The 20,048-nt window shown below is 41.7% G+C and overlaps 1 protein-coding gene across 3 annotated transcripts; it reads right to left on the bottom strand.

Annotated features, from left to right (window-relative positions):
- Positions 1-290: 290 nt before the first annotated feature.
- On the bottom strand, positions 291-12,603 carry bcl2l12 (BCL2 like 12). 3 transcript variants are annotated; one of them, XM_034309743.2, is made up of 9 exons: positions 12,247-12,603; positions 6,182-6,288; positions 3,544-3,712; positions 3,147-3,402; positions 2,857-3,049; positions 2,554-2,661; positions 2,327-2,400; positions 826-1,086; positions 291-513 (listed from the first exon to the last, which is right to left on the bottom strand). In XM_034309743.2, the coding sequence occupies exons 2-9, from the start codon at positions 6,201-6,203 to the stop codon at positions 475-477; spliced, it is 1,122 nt and encodes a 373-aa protein (XP_034165634.1). In that variant the 5' UTR covers positions 6,204-6,288; positions 12,247-12,603; the 3' UTR covers positions 291-474. The 3 variants fall into 3 exon arrangements, with proteins under 3 accessions (XP_034165634.1, XP_034165633.1, XP_026767232.1); XM_034309742.2 differs by having other exon boundaries at positions 6,182-6,285; XM_026911431.3 differs by lacking the exon at positions 6,182-6,288 and having other exon boundaries at positions 12,247-12,602.
- Positions 12,604-20,048: the final 7,445 nt, after the last annotated feature.

Genomic DNA, 20,048 nt, shown 5'->3' with positions numbered 1-20,048 from the left:
ATATTTTACATTTAGTGAAAGTCAGAGCCATTTACTGAACTACTGATGGTGTAAAATAATTTACAACAATTAAAACTATATTATATAAATATAAATAAATGATCATATAATGAACTTAATCATGATGCACTGACAGAGATCCACTGCACTAAAAGTTCTTTTGGAAAAAAATAAAACACAGACAGAATATTTTTTTTTGTATATATACATACATACATTTTATATATATATATATATATATATATATATATATATATATATATATATATATATATATATATATATATATATATATATATATATGGTATAAAAGATACATTTTAAAAACCCCAGCCCACTTAAAAAAATCATCACATTTTAAAAAACATAAATAGATATGTGTATATAAGAGGTGTGTGATCAGTAGTGTTGATGTGCAGCTCGGTGTGTGTTCACAGCTCACACACACACACACACACAAACTTCACTGCACAATTAGTCGAACTCCTGCACCTCCATCTGCACAATGCTTTCCTGTAAATACACACACACACACACACACACAAAATAATTACACGTGATTTACTTCACACTGCCACCTGCTGGTGAGACAAGCAGCTACACACTGAACTGATTATTACACAGAGAAATAACTAAAGATCTAAAGTGTGAAAAAAAACACCTCCTTCTGCTTTGGGTGGTGTAGTTTTTTCTTCACAATTTACATCTTTAGTTAGAAATAAAGTGCAAAAATGAAAAGGGGACAAAAAACTCAAATGGGAGACAGAAGGAGATAGGCAGAAGAAAAGAGAGAGAGAGAAATGGAGAAAAGTCTCTGCTCCTTACCCATCCTCCCTGACTCTTCACCCAGGGAGCGAAGTTCTCCATGTAGCGCTCAGCAAATCCCTCCACACGGTGCGTCACCCCCGTCGCCGTGACGACCCGCCGGGTCATCTCCATGGTGATGGCCACACGTCGCAGGGTGGGGCTCTTGGCCACAGGAAGGGGCGGGTCTACAGCTTCATTGGCGCAGGAGTCGAGCAGTCTGGCGAAGGACGTGTAGGACATTCGGTTCAGCGACTTACGCAGCTGAGGATTAGCCTGAATCTGTAAAATAAATATCCAGCACATCCTTTACTCACTTACACTAATTAATCATCTAAATATGAACAATCTAATATTAATTCATCATCCTAATTAATACTAATACATACTAATTCATCATCGAAATTATTTACTAATTAATCACCAATGCCATGGCATAAATATACAGAGAACATTCTTGCTCCTGCTGAGTGAGTGAGTGAATCAGTGAGTGAGTGAATCAATGTGTGAGTGAGTGAATCAGTGAGTGAATCAGTGTGTGATTGAGTGAATCAGTGAGTGAGTGATTGAGTGAGTGAGTGAATCAGTGTGTGAGTGAGTGAATCAGTGAGTGAGTGAATCAGTGAGTGAGTGAATCAGTGTGTGAGTGAGTGAATCGGTGAGTGATTGAGTGAATCAGTGACTGAATGAATCGGTGAGTGAGTGAGTGAATCAGTAATTGACTGAATCAGTGTTTGAGTGAGTGAGTGAGTGAATCAGTGAGTGATTGAATGAATCAGTGTGTGAGTGAATCAGTGTTTGAGTGAATCAGTGACTGAATCAGTGAGTAAGTGAATCGGCGAGTGTGTAATTGAGTGAGTGAATCAGTGTGTGTGAGTGAGTGAGTGAGTGAGTGAATCAGTGTGTGAGTGAGTGGGTAAATCAGTGTGTGAGTGAGTGAGTGAATCAGTGTGTGAGTGAGTGAATCAGTGTGTGAGTGAGTGAGTGAATCAGTGTGTGCGCGAGTGAGTGAGTCAGTGAATCAGTGTGTGAGTGAGTGAGTGAATCAGTGTGTGAGTGAGTGAGTGAATCAGTGTGAGTGAGTGAATCAGTGTGTGAGTGAGTGAGTGAGTGAATCAGTGTGTGAGTGAGTGAATCAGTGTGTGAGTGAGTGAGTGAATCAGTGTGTGAGTGAGTGAGTGAGTGAATCAGTGTGTGAGTGAGTGAGTGAGTGAGTGAATCAGTGTGTGAGTGAGTGAGTGAATCAGTGTGTGAGTGAGTGAGTGAATCAGTGTGTGAGTGAGTGAGTGAGTGAGTGAGTGAGTGAATCAGTGTGTGAGTGAGTGAATCAGTGTGTGAGTGAGTGAGTGAATCAGTGTGTGAGTGAGTGAGTGAGTGAATCAGTGTGTGAGTGAGTGAGTGAATCAGTGTGTGAGTGAATCAGTGTGTGCGCGAGTGAATCCGTGATCCATACGAGTAGATGAGTGAATGAGTGAAGGTGTAATTTCACGTGACAGGTAAAGGGTCACCCTGTCCTGCTCACCTTCTCGTTAATGGCGTCTCCCTGCGCCGTCAGTAAGTGGACGAGCTGCTGTATGATGGCTTCTTTATTGTCTCCTGCGTACAAACAATCAGCATCAAACCGGAGTTATGACTTTGAAAAGTGAGGAAATAAAGCTTGTGGTGTGGAAATGCAGCAGGACTCATCTAACAGGACTGATAGAGAATGAAGAGGATGAAGAGGATGAACAGAACATGTGTCTTCGTTACCTTTGGGCTGGACGGGTTCGGGTTTACTCTGTGGTTTCCTCTTCACAGTTTGCTGAGCGATTCGGCCCAACGTCTTGGCCACGCCATCGTAGAACTCAGGAGGGTGCGCTGGAGAGAGAGCGCAGATTTCCACACACGCATATGAGACACACCACCTCATATATATACACCACATTAAACATTTAATAAAAGTCTAAAAATCTCACAGGTTTCCATTCGACTCACCCTCATAGTAACACGTGGACAAATAAAAACCATCACGCAGATGTAATAAGGATTATTTAACATTAAACGTTAACTCACTCGGTGACAGCGCGGGTTTTGCTGGCTCCGCCTCCTCTTTCACACGAAGTGACGTCGGCCTCGGAGGTCGCACGTCCTCTTTCTTTAGGCTTTTTTTCTTAAAAAGCTCCACCAGCTTCAGTTTGTTCTTCTTTTTCTTTTTTTCGCCTGTTTTCCGCTCGCCCTCCTCGTCCGACGCTGAGGATTTTTCATCCTGTCAGAAAACAGACGGAGATTCAAGCAATGAATCAAAGAATCAATGAATCAAAGTATCAATGAATCAGTGAATCAGTGAATCGATCCCTGTTCACCTCTGCACAGCCCTGTGAAACCGAAGCTCCACGTCTCAGCGGAGTAGGCGCTTCTCCCTGGCCGGACACAGAGCCGTTCTGTGATTGGTCAGGGCTGGTGAACTTCTGGGCGTGTCGTGCAGGGGAGGGGCGTGGCCTCAGACGTCTCTTTATCAGGTTTTTGATGCCGTGTTTCTTCTCCTCTGCAGCACTGATCTTCTCATCCAGAGAGTCCCATCCGCTTTCATCTTTTCTCTGCTTCTCTTTCGGCAGCACACTGCGTACACGTGTGTGTGTATGAGAGAGAGAGAGAGAGAGAGAGAGAGAGGTTTAAAATTGTGGAAAAAATGAGAATACAAGTTTTTAGAGGGCATTGAGGCGGCCGACCCAAAGTGTGTGTGTGTGTGTGTGTGTATACCTGTACTTGTTGGGGTCGTGATATTCGCCCCCGATTCTCCCCGGTCGATCTCCAGGAGCGATGGAGAGAGCATGACGGAGAAAACTCTTTAACACCAAAAGCGTCTCTTCTTTTACCTCGATGAGGGACGGACTGGGAGAGGGTGGACCAGCCACCTCCACTGACATCCCTGAGGGACAGACAGAGAGACAGATGGGGGAGAGAGAGAGAGCGAGAGAGAGAGAGAGAGAGATGTAGAGAAAGACAAAGACAGACAGGAAGGAGAGTGAGAGAGAGATGCAAGAGACAGACAGAGACAGAGAGACAGGGAATGAGAGCAGGAGACAGATGGAGAGAGTGAAAGTGAGAAAGAGATAGAGAAGGAGAGTGAGGCACAGATGGGGAGATGAAGGAGAAGGACAGAGAGAGAGAGAGAGAGAGAGAGAGAGAGAGAGAGAGAGAGAGAGAGAAATATTAAATAAACTGACTATAACAAGAACTTAGTGGAAAAGACAGAATTGCTCTTTTGATCAGGGACATCACGTTCCTGTTTATCACCTGTATGTGTGCGTGTGTGTGTGTGTGTGTGTGTGTGTGTGTGTGTGTGTGTGTGTGTGTGTGTGTGTGAGTCCTGGTCCAAGTACACACTTGTTAATGTGGATTAATGTGAACCGAGAGAGTTCTGATAGTTCAGAGTTGAGAGAACAAACTCCAGCTGAATACAGCGAAGCCCAAATACTCTGACAATCTGAGACATTTTAATTTTATTTAAAAGTTTGAGAAAAAAAACAGAAATGAAATCTAAAGTAAGGAAATGTTCCATGTTGAGGTTTTGGCACTGTTTCTAGGTCGCTGTTTAAACTTGAGTAAATGTGTGATATGGATCATGTTTTAAATCATTTGTGCAGAAGATCAGAATTTCTTTGACTTCTATCTGTTCCACTGAAGAGCGTGCTCAGACGAAACTCAGACGAAACTCAGACGGATCTGATCAAACGCGGCTCGTCAGGAGTTACGCAAACCCGTGGAGTCCGTGCCAGCTCGAGTGCACGCTGTCATTACAGCACTCTCTCACTCAGTCCACTTTTCTCTCGGGTTTGGAGTTAATGTTTCACAAGCGCAGATCATCATCACGTCTTTAACGTAAAAAATGTTTAAAGCAAACTTTTTAATCCTCACTGCTCACAGATTTGCAGTAAAGAAGCTAAAATACATAAAACCATGTTGCAGCTTTGTCCAAGTGATTTACAGCCCAGATTATAACGAGTAGAGAATATAATCATCTGCACGTCACATTTACTTCCATTATTTTCAGCTGGAATTTTACATGTGCACAGCGTTCCGTAAATAAACACATTTTTAACCAAAACAAAACACACCTTCACTTTGACTATCACTTTAAGTAAGTTTAAAAACGTCTACATTGCATATGAAGTGGACACCGTTTTAATATTTATCACCTACACTTTTGGCTAAAAGAAGTATAAAAGTATGAATAGCGAATAAAAATGCCCGTGTGAGGATTTAACAGATTTGTCCTGGAGGATGCGCAGTAGAGCAATGTGACAAAATCATATCATATCATATCATATATCATATCATATATCATATCATATATCATATCATATATCACGGTACTTGCAGACATTGGTACGATACGCATCACGATATACAATTTAGCTAACGAACTGCGAACGATCAAACAGTCGCACTAAACCTGTGATTGATTGTATTTCAGGTTCTTGCCATATCAGCTTCAATAGCTATTTCACAGCAAATACAGATATTAATCAAACATTCAATAAAATTCATCTTAGAAAAAAATAAAACAACCAAAACAAACAATTCTGTGCAACGTGACACCTCTACAGAACATTCTTTCTGAACTTTCCTTGCGATAAAAGTTTCCTTGCGATAAAAGTTCTTACAAAACGAGTCTTTTTTTTTTTTTTGAGTTTGTCCTGATAAACGGCGCTGTGTCGTGACATTAAAAACAGACCAGAAGAATACGCTTTACAGTCGAGGGAGAGAAAATGAAGAGGTGTTACACTGAGTCTGATGACACGCTGAATATCTGTCGACAGTTTTAAAGATTTATTTATTTTTTTTTGCATCAGCTGCTTCCATTCAATAGTTTGTAATCATTAAGAAAACCATAAAGTTTAAAAAATAACCAGGATATCTCAGAAAAGAGTATCATGACATCATTGATCAGGAAATCGATATTATATCGTCACATCAATATAATCGTCCAGGATCAATAAATAAACAAATCTAGAACATAAACCGGCGGACGAATCGATGATCTGATGGCGTCTTTACTGCGTTAATTACGCTGACAGACCTGAACGCAGTGCGAGTATCAGAAACCCGGGTCAGTGTAGCGACGTTTAAACCCAGTTCCACACTTTAACCCTTTACCTCCATGATCTTTACTCTTTTTTTACACAGCAGCCGGGTTTTTGTCCTCATCTGACCTACGCTTCTGTCTTTATTCTCAAGAATTATTCCCGTCGTCCCTCTAACACCTCTCTCTCACACACACACACACACACACACACACACACACACACACACACACACACACAAAACGCTCGGTCACGCCGCATAACACCCAAAAGCTAAACCTAAGCTACAGACGACTAAACGTTAAACTTACGCAAGCTGTTGGTCGGCGGCATTCCTCCGGACTCTCTCTCACCTCCACACCATGCGAGACGTTCTCTCGCTCGAACGCCGGAGGAGTGGAAACCTGCAGCAGTTCTGCTTCCTCGCAGAAACAGTCAGTTCGATGTTCCCCACACACACACACACACACACACACACACACACGCTGCTCATCTCATTATGCAACGCTGGAGTAAATCATCGCGTGACTAATCCTGCTCTCGGAGTGTCCTGGTAAAACCAGCGTAATCACGAGGATTAATAAAACTCTGGCTTTTTTTTTTTTCTCTTCCCTTCACTGCTTCCTCTCTCTTTTTTAGTTCTGCATAAGCACTCTATTGTGTTTTTTTTTTGTTCTTCTCATTTTTTTGTGTTTTAGAGAGGAACTGAAGAATTACACGTTGCATTAATCAGTGTGAAAACCGGATGCTTCCGAGCTTTAAATCTCTTCCTAAGCTCTCTACTGACATTTAATGACAGTATTAATGACTTTATGACTCGTGATTAATGAGCATTAATTGACAGGTGGTGTGTGAGAGGAGACGATGGAACCTCAGTAAATAGGAAGTAATTGCAGGTTGGAGAAGTGATGAAATGTCAGACTTAGCGCTGGGAGATGAGAAGATATAATATCGATAAAGTGATCATTTAAGATAAGATAAGATCAGATAAGATCAGATAAGATCAGATAGAACTTTATTCATCCCGAGGGAAATTCTTGAAATTTACATCACAATACATATTTTACTTTTTACATAACAAACAGCAGATCTGATAAAGTTTTCTACGGCACCGATCCAGGACCAGAACTGGGCCGATACCAGAAAAGAAAAAAAAAGAAAACGGTGGATAAGATAAGATCAGAGACTAAAAAAAAAAAAAAAAAAAAGAATGAATTTGATCCAAACGAATGGAAAAGACTGGAAATAGATTTGGAAAATATTTACATATAAAAAGACATATTGTATATTTCTGCTCATATTGATTTATGATTATAATTATACTTTATTAATTTAATTTAATAATTTATTAATTTATATGTGTGTTATATTTGCAGTGATTTACGTATGAAAGCTGCAGTTTTGTGTACGTCATGATTTAGCACTGTGTTTTTTTTTTTTTTTTTTTAAGTTCTTCTGTTAAAAAAAAAGTTTTAAAGCTTAGTAAATTTTAAAGAAAAACAAAATATCAGCTGATGCTCGGAAAAGAAAAAGTGGCATCGTACCATTTATTTTTAATGTTTTATTTTCACTTTTTTGCATTTCATTTTCAGGATTTATATCATTTATTTTCATAGGCAATAAATAGAAAGTATTTTAAAACATTATATTAATATTTTGTTATTTTATTTTATTTATTTATCTATTTATTACATTTTTTATTTCTTAAACACTTGAACATTTAAATAAAACACAACTGTTTTGCTGTAAGTTTGGTGAGAAACCTGTATATCGTGACACATTTCGTGTGAGTTGTAGAAATATCTCGACATATTGTGATACGATATTTTCGGTCGTATCGCTCAGCTGTAGTCGGAACTCACGCATCACAGGATTGTTCGAGCCAATGACATCACAGCGTCACATCTGATCTGCATAAAAGTGAGAAAAACACGACTGAAAGCTGCTTTTGGACCATTACAGACACAGGTCCTTTTGGGTAAAAAAATAAATTTATTTGCATTATGCATTTTGTTCATTTTGCTGCGATTGTAAGTGTATCACCTCACACTGATGAACCTCAGAGAGTGAGAGAGTGAGAGAGAGAGAGAGAGAGAGCGAGAAAGAGAGAGAGTGACAGAGTGAGAGCGAGAGTGAGAGAGCAAGAGAGAGAGCAAGAGAGAGAGAGCAAGAGAGAGAGAGAGTGACAGAGTGAGAGCGAGAGTGAGAGAGAGAGAGTGAGAGAGAGTGAGAGAATGAGAGAGAGAGAGTGAGAGAGAGAGAGAGAGAGAGAGAGAGAGAAAGAGAGTGTGTGAGAGAAAGTGAGTGAGAGAGAGAGAGAGAGAGAGAGAGTGAGAGAGAGAGAGAAAGAGAGAGAGAGAGAGAGAAAGAGAGTGTGTGAGAGAAAGTGAGTGAGAGAGAGAGAGAGTGAGAGAGAGTGAGAGAGAGAAAGAGAGTGTGTGTGAGAGAGAGAGAGAGACAGAACAAGAAAAACCTACAAACTCCTAAAGCTCAATCAGCGCTATAAATGGACCCCTAACAGTGAGTCGGAACTTTCCAATACAATGAGTTCTGCTGAAGTTACTAATCTCATTAACAAATTTCTAACAACTGAGTTCCAGCCAAACCAAACGAATGTAAACCTCACAGTGAAACAAATAAATGAAATATACCACATATCTGCAACCAAAGCTAACCTGTGTAACACAAACAAAAACCATGAACAAAGATCCAGAACTGAACAATGGTTTGATAAAGAATGTGAATCTGTAAGAAAGCAGCTCAGACAGCTATCTAACCAAAAACACACACTACCACAACACACTGAAATCAGACTAAAGTACTGTGAAACACTCAAGAACTATAAACAGATGATTCATAAGAAAAAACAACAGCACTACCATCAGACATTACAGGAAATCAAAGAATCAAAATCAGTTCTGGGGGAAATGGAACAATCTAAACACAAAACACACCCAGGACACATCCATAAAAGACCCAACAATCTCCCCATATAATCTAACTAAAGATAAAAAATGAACCCAAACTAGAAACAGTCATAAAAGATAATCAGAAGCCACTTGACTACCAGATTACACAGGAAGAACTGGCTGAGGTCCTGAGGAACCTGAAAGGCAGGAAAGCATGTGGTTCTGACAGCATCAGGACAGAAATGCTAAAGTACAGCACTGCTGAAACGCAGAGAGCGTTATTAAAACTGTTCAACCTGCTTCTCCACGCTGGCTGTTTTCCTGACGTCTGGAACCGGGGGCTGATATCCTTCCAAGCCTTCCTCACCGAACACAGTGTCCTGAGTAACAGTCAGATCGGCTTTTTACCAAATCATCGCACGACTGACCCCATTTACACCCTACACACTCTAATCAAACCGCACGCTCAGCAGAAAAACAAAGCCAAAATATCTGCATGTTTTATAGACTTTAGAAAAGCATTTGACTCGATTTGGCACACGGGATTATTTTATCAAGTTTTAAAAAGTGGTGTAGGGGGTAAAGTCTACGACATTATCAAGTCCGTCTACCTGAACAATAAATGCAGCATAAAACTCGGCAACAAAAGGACAGAATACGTCACTCAGGGGCGCGGGGTGAGACGGGCCGCAGCTCGAGTCCAACTCTGTTCAGTATTTATATCAGTGAGTTAGCGGTGTTACTGGAACAATCTGCAGCCCCTGGACTCACGCTAAACAATACCGAAGTCACCTGCTGCTGCTGTCTCCTACTGAACAAGGCTTACAGCAGCACCTGGACCTGCTGGAGCAGTACTGTCAGAACCGGGCCCTGACACTCACCCGGGCCAAAACCCAAACTGTCATCTTCCATCTTCACTGCAGGAAACACGGCCCTGGAGCTCTCGCTACACTACCACTACCTCGGGCTGAAACTCAGAGCCTCAGGAAGCTTTGATCTGGGAGTGAAGGCACTAAGAGAAAAAGCACGAAGAGCTCTTTATGCAATCAAGAATAAATTCTACAAAATAAACATCCCAATTAGAATCTGGTGTAAAATCTCTGACAGTGTCGTTGCTCCTATTGCGCTGTACGGATGTGAGGTTTGGGCTCCACTCAGTACACACGACTACACGAGCTGGGAGAAACATCCCACAGAGTCCCTGCATGCACAATTCTGTAGAAATCTCCTAAAAGTTCAAAGAAAAACACCAACCAATGCAGCAGGGCAGAATTAGGCCGATTCCCGCTGATTATACCTGTACAACACAGAGCTCTGAAATTCTGCAAACATCTTAAAGCAAGTAACCAAAACACGCTACAGTATGAAGCTCTGAGAACCCAAGAGCTAAAAGCAGTCGCCTGTCAGCTGGTCCTGAGACTCACTAACACACTAACCGCTAACACACAGCAGTCTCAGACCAGCTCTGCTCACCAAAGTCCAATCAGAGTCAACCAAGTTACTGAGCAGATGAGGAGAGCGTATCTGGAGCACTGGGACAGTCAGAACCAAACCCAGTCCAGATCACACTGCTATCAGCTCTAAACACAGAGTAGGAACTGGCAGAGTGTCTCTTCACCGTCAGAGATATAAAGCAGAGACACGTCCTGACCAGGTACAGGCTGAATGAGCACAGTCTCGCCGTGGAGAAGGGCCCACACGGGAGAACCTGGAGCACGGGAGAACCTGGAGCACGGGAGAACCTGGAGCATGGGAGAACCAGGAGCATGGGAGAACCAGGAGCTCAGGAGAACCTGGAGCACGGGAGAACCTGGTACACAGGAGAACCTGGAGCACGGGAGAACCAGGAGCACGGGAGAACCAGGAGCACGGGAGAACCTGGAGCACAGGAGAACCAGGAGCACGGGAGAACCTGGAGCACAGGAGAACCTGGCTGCCCAGAGAACAGAGACCGTGTGCTCACTGTGCGAGCGGTGAGGTCGAGACAGAGCTACACTTCCTTCTCCACTGTGAAAAATATCAACACCAGAGAGAGAGAAACACCTTCACCAACAACATCTCACACAAAATTCCACATTTCTGCAGTTTAACAGAAGAGGGAGAAGGAAACACTGCAGCCTTCGCTGCGAAGTATGTGACAGCGAGACACCGAGTGTCCTGCACACACCCTGAATTCCATACATACACCATGTTCACACACTCACCTGTCAGGTTTTTGTTGTTGTTGTTGTTTGCTTTATGTATATATATATTTATTATTCCTGTTTATAAAGATTGTAATGTTTAAATACATATATATGTGTTATTTGTATAAATTTTGGTTTAATCTACCTGCAATATTTGCTTTGGCAACAAAGTGATTTATAACATTCATGCCAATAAAGCACTGATGAACTGAACTGAGAGAGAGAGATAGAGTGAAAGAGAGAGAGTGAAAGAGTGAGAGAGAGAGAGAGAGAGACAGAGAGAGAGACAGAGAGAGAGAGAGAGAGAGAGAGAAAGAATGACGTGGAAGTGAAAGTAAAAGCACTGATTTTCACACTCTACTCACGTCACAGAACTGAGTCAGACGTGGGAATTCCACATTGTTCACATTTCAGCTTTTCTACATGCGTGTAAACTCAGCACGCAAACATCCCATAATATCACACCTCTGTAATAAACTCCGCCTCCTTCTTCTCTGTATAGACTGATACCCAACAACTTCCATTTATTTACCACTAAAGCCACAGCAATGTTGGATTCTGGATTCTGATTGGTCAGAAGCTGTTGATTAGTTTTCTATAAATTATAAATAATTTATTTATAATGAATGCGCTCATTCTATCGTTATCTCATTATCGTTTCTATAGTAACAGCTCATTCACAGGGACGTGTACGGCGGACGCTCCACTGATAATAAACAGATTAAAAGACGTGTCTAATCTGCAATCTGTTCAGGAGGCATTTATTTAACATTTATGGAAGGAGTCTCCAGTTTTAGCGCTTTGTAACAGTCAGAGCTGTAAAACGAAAAGACAAGACCAGGGTTTATTTTCCCACTTTCTTTAATATACATCATTAAAACTGATTTAAATGTTAAGTGTAAAGAAAGGTGTGAACCTACAGTAGATTACGCCAAAGTACACACACACACACACACACACACCCACACACACACACACCCACACACACACCCACCCACACACACACACACACACACACACACAGGCTGAGTAAAGATCTATTTATAGTGTGTTGTGTAGCTGTGTGGTTTCTGTGTTGTCATTTCGCCAGTTTCTCGCCAGGGGGCGCTCCTGACACCTCACAAACTTTACCAGCACAAACCCGCGCCTTAACACTTTTATCGAGTCTCTTGTGGCATTTCCGTAAATATTTGCGATCACACACACAGCAGAAGATGTCTATATCTAAAAAATAAATGTGTTAAAACTAGAGAAATGTTGTTTTTCCCGTCCCTTCCATACCTGTGGTAGTGATTCCAGCGTCAGCGCGACGGCGTGGCGGCCATTCGACGCGCTAAGTCCCGGGGGATTCACAGAAGACAGATACGCAGGTTTCGGTGCGTAAGTGCTGAACACTGTACCGTAGGCTACGGATGTCACGCAGAACCGAGCTAAACTTTACCGGCTAATCACCACACTCTGAGGTAAATCGTTTATTTTTAAGTAACGACTTAAAAACTCACTCTCGCTGTCGGTTTTACGACCACAGTGTTATATCTGTAATAGTGATATTAGTTCGTGTTACTTGTAAATAAATCTCTCGTGCCTCTGTCACTCTCGCCTGCGTGGTGGAGTCCTGACTGAAGCTCCGCCCCTGCAGCGTTATCATTGGTTGCCGAGTGACTCGCATACTAGCGTGCTAACAAGTATTTCAAACTAGCACGCTACGCCGGTTGCTACGCAACGCCGCCCAGTTACGAAGGCGAGGCTACGTCACGACATGCATACTACAGTACTAAACAGTATGGAAGCTACAAGTGTAAAGCTATCTCTGCTAAACATCTACCGCTAACGCTGAGGAGATGAGGCTGGAAAAATGGCGGGTTTTTAGGAATGTTTGCTAAATCTTGTTCTTACCCTTGATAAAGTTTACTATAAAATGTAAAGTAACCTTTTTTTTTTTTAAATGAGGTGCTCATATTTGTGCCTTCAGAGTTACTGTAGAAATTAATCTACAATCACCACGAATTTGCGGATTTACCGTAAATACGAGTTTATAAGCGCATCTGACATTCCTTCAAATCTATAAATAGCAACAGGAAACTCCAGCTGGATTATTGTTTCTGATCCCAGAGTGGCTGAGATGTGACCATCTCAATACTTGTATATAAATTACTCATCGGTTGTGACGCATCCAAAGTCAGAAGGCATAAAACGCTTGGGGATGTGCTGTTAGAGAAAAATAATCAACAGCATGGTGGTGTGATGAAGCGGAGTTACTGTTACCACTCTGTACGTTGATTATTTTCCTATAACAGCACGTCCCCAAGTGTTTTATTCCTCTTATCCCACAGCAATTGGCCTTTTACTGTTTATGAATGACGGAATGACACGTCATACTTTTTATCCATTTCTAATTACATTTAGTGCTTGTGAAACGAATTAGTTCCTGTTCTCACTTACGTTATAATCAGTCGTTCCATCACCAGCCTCTCTTGAAGTTAATAAGATGTTACAGAGAACGTGCAAAGCGTAACTGAATTTACTGAGGTGATGATGCTGTGTTGCCATGGCGACCTGTTCTGCACACTATTCTGACATACCGTGTGGTGCAGTAGTGTCATGAGTGTGATCTTTGTGATGATGGCGAATGTCCATGAGTCCAAAAACCAGATGACCAATGAAGACTTATAAATATAACTATATAAAAAGTATGTGAATAATTTTTATTTGAATAATAATAGTTTATTCACACAGTACACACAGTGTAGATTACAAAGCTTTTTTCACAACCATCGCATTGAAGAATGTTGAGGTTGACCGTCTCTGTAAACGATGCACGCGTGTCCTCGCCCGTCCCCCCCCAAACCCCGTCCAGCGTCACAACCAGACTAGACACTGGTACAAGGATTGGGAGAGGACGAGGAGACGAGACGAGAGGAGAGACGCAGGACAGAAAGCGCTGATGGAAGGCTGTGAATGAGAGAAACGCAACATCAGTAACAACAATGAGGAAATAAATCATCAGTTCAACTTTCATGAGACAAAAAAAACAAAATTAATACATCATACGTAATAAAACGCAGTACAATAATGCAGAAATTCAGCTATTCCTGTTCCTGCAGCTCCTCACCAAGCCTTAAATCACGTTACATAACATTCAAATAAAACTTTCTGTGATATTAGCTTGAGGACGATAGAGGGAGGAAGAGAGGAGAGAAGAAAACATCTGATCACCATCGTGAGAAAATACTGAGAGGCAGAGAAGAGAGAAGTGAGACGCATCGAGCAAACATCCGGAGTGATCCTCCATCAGCACCCACAATCACTCTGAAAACTCAGAAAAGAAAAAGTCATGCACAAGTCAAGTACAGGCATGTTCCTGAAAGTTTTACTAACCAGATAAAGTGAATCTCTCTCTCTATCTCTCTCTCTCTCTCTCTCTCTCTCTCTCTCTCTCTCTCTCTCTCTGTCTCTGTCTCTTTCTTTCTCTTCCTCACACACACATGCACACACACTCACACACTTACAGAGTTTCATCTTGACTTTATCGTCTCCGCTGGTCCTCAGTCTCTCTGTCCCGTGTCATCCTGAGCGTGTTCGTCTCCGCACTGCACCTCCGTCCCCTCGCCCTCTTCATCCCCACTTGCTTTATTTAGCTGCTGCACTTCCTGTGTGCAAGCCCCGCCCTCTGTCCCCACCCCGTCCCCGTCCCAGAGCGCTTCTCCTTCACCCGTCCCGCGCTCCCTCTATCTGTCCCTCGGACTCCCTATCGCTCCCCAAATCACTGTTTCCCCCGACACACCAACCAACAGGGACCGACACGGACGGGTGGGGCACTTCCCCTCTGACAGGAAGCCAGCACAAAACATACACACACACACACACACACACACAAACCCAAAAAACACAAAAGAAAAACTGAAAGAGAGAGACAGAGAACACCAAATAGAGATACAGAGAGAGAGAGAGAGACAGAGACAAGAGAAAAGAGGGACAGAAAGCGAGACAACCTGAGTGGGACAAACAGAGACAACAGAGACAGAAATGAAATGAGAAGAGAAACAGAATGAAAGAAAGACAAAAAACAGAAAGACAGGCAAAAAACTAGAGATAGATAGAGAAAGAATGTCAAAGAGGGAAGACAGAGGCAGAAAAGATACACAATGAGAGAGACAGAAAGAAAGAGAGACAGTGAGACAGACAGACAAAAGGACAAAGACAGACAGAGACACAGACAGTGTGATAGACTGATAGAGACAATAGGAAGGAAGAAAGACAAAAGTTTAAGGTTAGACAGAAAGATAGACAAATGCATGGGGACTAATAGAGACAAGAGAGAAAGAGAGACACGAATAAGGAGAGAGAGAAGGAGTCAGACAGAAAGAGAGACAAACAGGAAGAGAGAGAGAAAGACAGAAAGAAAAAGACACATGGATAAAGAGAGACAGACAGAGAGACACCACTCTGAATGACATGCATAGCAAAACTAACATTATAATCTTCAATTGTGCAAAAGATTTATTTTATGATTAAATACTGACTTGAATTTTTTGGTGTAAACTTCTTTCATCAACATGTTGGGCTTTTATTTAAGGGTGAGTTTCCTACATTACCCACAATGCCATTTGACTACCTGCTGATAGTGGGAATTAGCCTTCATGCTAATATTGCCACCTTGTAGCAAGCTGTTAGCATCTCTTCTGTTACTCAGTGGAACTGCATTGTATAGCTGCCTAGCATTCTGCAACTTTCATCTGCGTTGGATATGTCTCCTCTACGTCTGCGTTGGATATGTCTCCTCTACGTCTGCGTTGGATATGTCTCCTCAACGACTGCGTTGGATATGTCTCCTCTACGTCTGCGTTGGATATGTCTCCTCTACGACTGCGTTGGATATGTCTCCTCTACGTCTGCGTTGGATATGTCTCCTCTACGTCTGCGTTGGATATGTCTCCTCTACGTCTGCGTTGGATATGTCTCCTCTACGTCTGCGTTGGATATGTCTCCTCAACGACTGCGTTGGATATGTCTCCTCTACGTCTGCGTTGGATATGTCTCCTCTACGTCTGCGTTGGATATGTCTCCTCAACGACTGCGTTGGATATGTCTCCTCTACGACTGCGTTGGATATGTCTCCTCTACGACTGCGTTGGATATGTCTCCTCTACGTCTGCGTTGGATATGTCTCCTCTACGTCTGCGTTGGATATGTCTCCTCTACGTCTGCGTTGGATATGTCTCCTCTACGTCTGCGTTAGATATGTCTCCTCTACGACTGCGTTGGATATGTCTCCTCTACGTCTGCGTTAGATTTCTCATTTTTTGCTTTTTAGGATATTTTTTCTTCTCATCAGCATGGCAGAATCCTGCAAACAGAAATAAAGAAACAAATTAGCAGCAGAATTGCTAAGTATCTCACAAAAAATTTCAATACAAAACATATTTAACATTTAAGAATGGAGTTTTCCTGAGTTTTACATGAACACACACACACACACACACACACACACACCAGTCATGGCCCATAGACAGTACTTTTTTGTTTTGTCTTGTTTTTTCTTCAGTTGTTAATCTTATCTTATCGTTTGTTCTCTGTTCAGGTTTTATTCCTTGCCAATATAAATGCTTTGGCAGTAAACTGTGCTATTTGTCAAGCCAATAAAGCTCATGTGAATTGAATTGAATTGAACAGAGAGACAAACAGAGTGACAGGCAGACAGTGACAATGGGAAGAAAGACAAAAATGAAAAGTGAGACAGAAAGACAAACAGAGACGAAAGAAAGAAATAAAAAGAGAAGAGATACAGATTGTGAGAAAGAGAGTAATAAAGATAAAGACAGATAGACATACAGACTTATATAAAGACTTGCAGAGAGACAGACAGGCAGAGAGAGAGAGAGAGAGAAAGAGACATGTAGAGAGACATGTAGAGAGACAGACAGAGAGACAGACAGAGAGACAGATGTTGTAAATAGCTGTAATAAAGTTGATGATGTGGCATTAAGTATTAGTGAACATGACTTTAGTGCACTTCACATCTAGTGTGTGTAATATATGGATTTGGGGCGGATTTGATTGAACAGGAAGTCAGTAGTGGATCACAGCATAGTCCTGAGAAAAACAGTGTGTGTGTGTGTGTGTGTGTGTGTGTGTGTGTGTGTGTGTGAGTAAGAGATGAACAGATAGTGGGCGTGACCGAGATGTCTGAGATGAGGTGAGCTGTAGATAAGTGAGCTGTGTGTCTGTGGGGGATTGTGGGAGACGTGAGGGCGTGTGTGCAGCTCGTTAACAGCAGCTTTAATAGGCGTCATTAAACCTTCATCAGCGGAAATGTCTGACCGACATGGACAGGACACCACCGCGTCCTCCTGAGACACACACACACACACACACACACACACACACTCTACATTACACACACACTACATTGCACAAACTAAATTACACACACACTACATTATACACACACTACATTGCACAAACTAAATTACACACACACATACACACACATACACACACACTACATTATACACACACTACATTACACAAACTACATTACACACACACATACACACACACTACATTATACACACACTACATTACACAAACTACATTACACACACACACACTGTACATTACACACACACTACATTGCACAAACTAAATTACACACACACATACACACACACTACATTATACACACACTACATTACACAAACTACATTACACACACACACACTGTACATTACACACACACTACATTGCACAAACTAAATTACACACACACACACACACACACACACACTCTACATTACACACACACTACATTGCACAAACTAAATTACACACACACATACACACACTACATTATACACACACTACATTACACAAACTACATTACACACACACACACTGTACATTACACACACACTACATTGCACAAACTAAATTACACACACACACACACACACACACACTCTACATTACACACACACTACATTGCACAAACTACATTACACACACACACACACTCTACATTACACACACACTACATTGCACACACACTACATTACACACACTATTCACACACTGTATTACACAAACTACATTATACACACTATACACAGACACTACACTACAGACACTCGTACACCACACACACACTCACACTACAATACACAAACTACACTACACACACACACACACACACTACATTACACACACTACATTACTCACACTACAATACACACACTACATTACACAAACTACACTACACACACATTACACACATTCACAGTACATTACACACACACTACATTACACATAACTTGATGCTCCATTGATAATAAACGGATTAAAAAATCAGTGTGTTATTGTTAAATGATATGATGAGGAGATGTTTATGTAACATTTATGGAAGGAGTCTCCAGTGTCAGCACTTTGTAACAGTCGGAGGTAAAGCTGTAACTGTAAGTTTTCCCACGTCTTCAGGACAGAGGAGTTTACGCTTCTTTGCGGTTTCTGGGTGACGTGGTGTAACATGCTGAATAGTTTAACTTATTAATTTCAAGAGAGAGAAAAGAGAGAGAGAATAAAGAGAGGCTGGTGAGGGAACGACTGTTTATAGCTGCTATAACGTAAGCGACAACAGGAACTAACTTCACATTCCACAACATTAAATGCAACTACAAATGGATAAATCTAAAGCTGTGGTGTAAGAGGAATAAAACTCTTGGGGCGGTGCTGTTACAGGAAAATAATCAGCTTCAGGGTGGGAACAGTAACTGTGGTATAATGCTGAACCTGACAAAAACACGACACTAAAACGCTGATGTGCTCCTCAGTTGTTCTCCTCCGCTTCTCTGTGCAGCGCTGCATTATATTCAGGGTGGGGTGTGGGTGTGTGTGTGTGTGTGTGAGAGAGAGAGAGAGAGAGAGTGTGTGTGTGTGAGAGAGAGAGAGAGTGTGTGTGTTGGCAATGCAAGTTAACAAAAACAGGAAATCCACAGTCACACAGGCAGGAAATGCTACTGTTCACTGACAGCAAGAAATAAACAGCAGACGCCCGAGCAGCGCCAAGGAGCTTCACTACACACACACACACACACGCTATACACTCACTCACACACACACACACACACACATGCTATACACTCACTCACACACACATACACGCTATACACACACATTCACGCTATACACTCACACATACACGCTATACACACACTCACACACACACATGCTATACACTCACTCACACACAGACATACACGCTATACACTGACTCACACACACACACATACATGCTATACACACGCATTCACGCTATACACTCACTCACACACTCACACACACACTATACACTCACTCACACACAAACACGCTATACACTCACACACTCACTCACGCACACAAACACACTACACATGCTACACACATACACACACACACACACACACACACTACACATGCTATACACACATACACATACGCTATACACTCACTCACACACACACACGCTATACACTCACACACACTATACACACACACAAGCTATACACTCACACACACTCTACACAGACACACACATGCTATACGCTTACACACACACGCTATACACTCACTCACACACACAAACACACACTACACACGCTATACAGTCACACACACACACACACTACATTACACATACACACACACACACACACGAAGTTCACAGCTGTGTTCTCATGTCACTGTTTGATAATTTTCACAAAAAAGGTAATATAATTTCACTAAAAAACATTCGCTGTTCTAGTGACAAACACCTTCACACGCTCCATGTGAAGTTCACTTTCATTTTTGCAAGTAGTCAGTCTTATCCCAACACACACACACACAATCACAGGCAGGTTTAATATATAGTGAGACACTTTTAAATAAATCATAAAGAAAAGGTATAAATAAAAACATATTAAAGATCTTTATCTGTTATTTCAGTAATTCATCAGTAATTTATAGGAGCATTACAGCCACTATTTGAATATTATCTAATCTAATCTAATCTAATGTCCACCACACTGTCACTTTACTCCACATGTAGTCAAAGGTTTACTTTTTTA

Source organism: Pangasianodon hypophthalmus, chromosome 13, assembly GCF_027358585.1.
Source record: "Pangasianodon hypophthalmus isolate fPanHyp1 chromosome 13, fPanHyp1.pri, whole genome shotgun sequence".
In the NCBI taxonomy this organism is placed as follows: domain Eukaryota; kingdom Metazoa; phylum Chordata; class Actinopteri; order Siluriformes; family Pangasiidae; genus Pangasianodon; species Pangasianodon hypophthalmus.
Note: the sequence above shows the minus strand (reverse complement) of the source record. Positions and strands in the feature narration are given on the sequence as shown.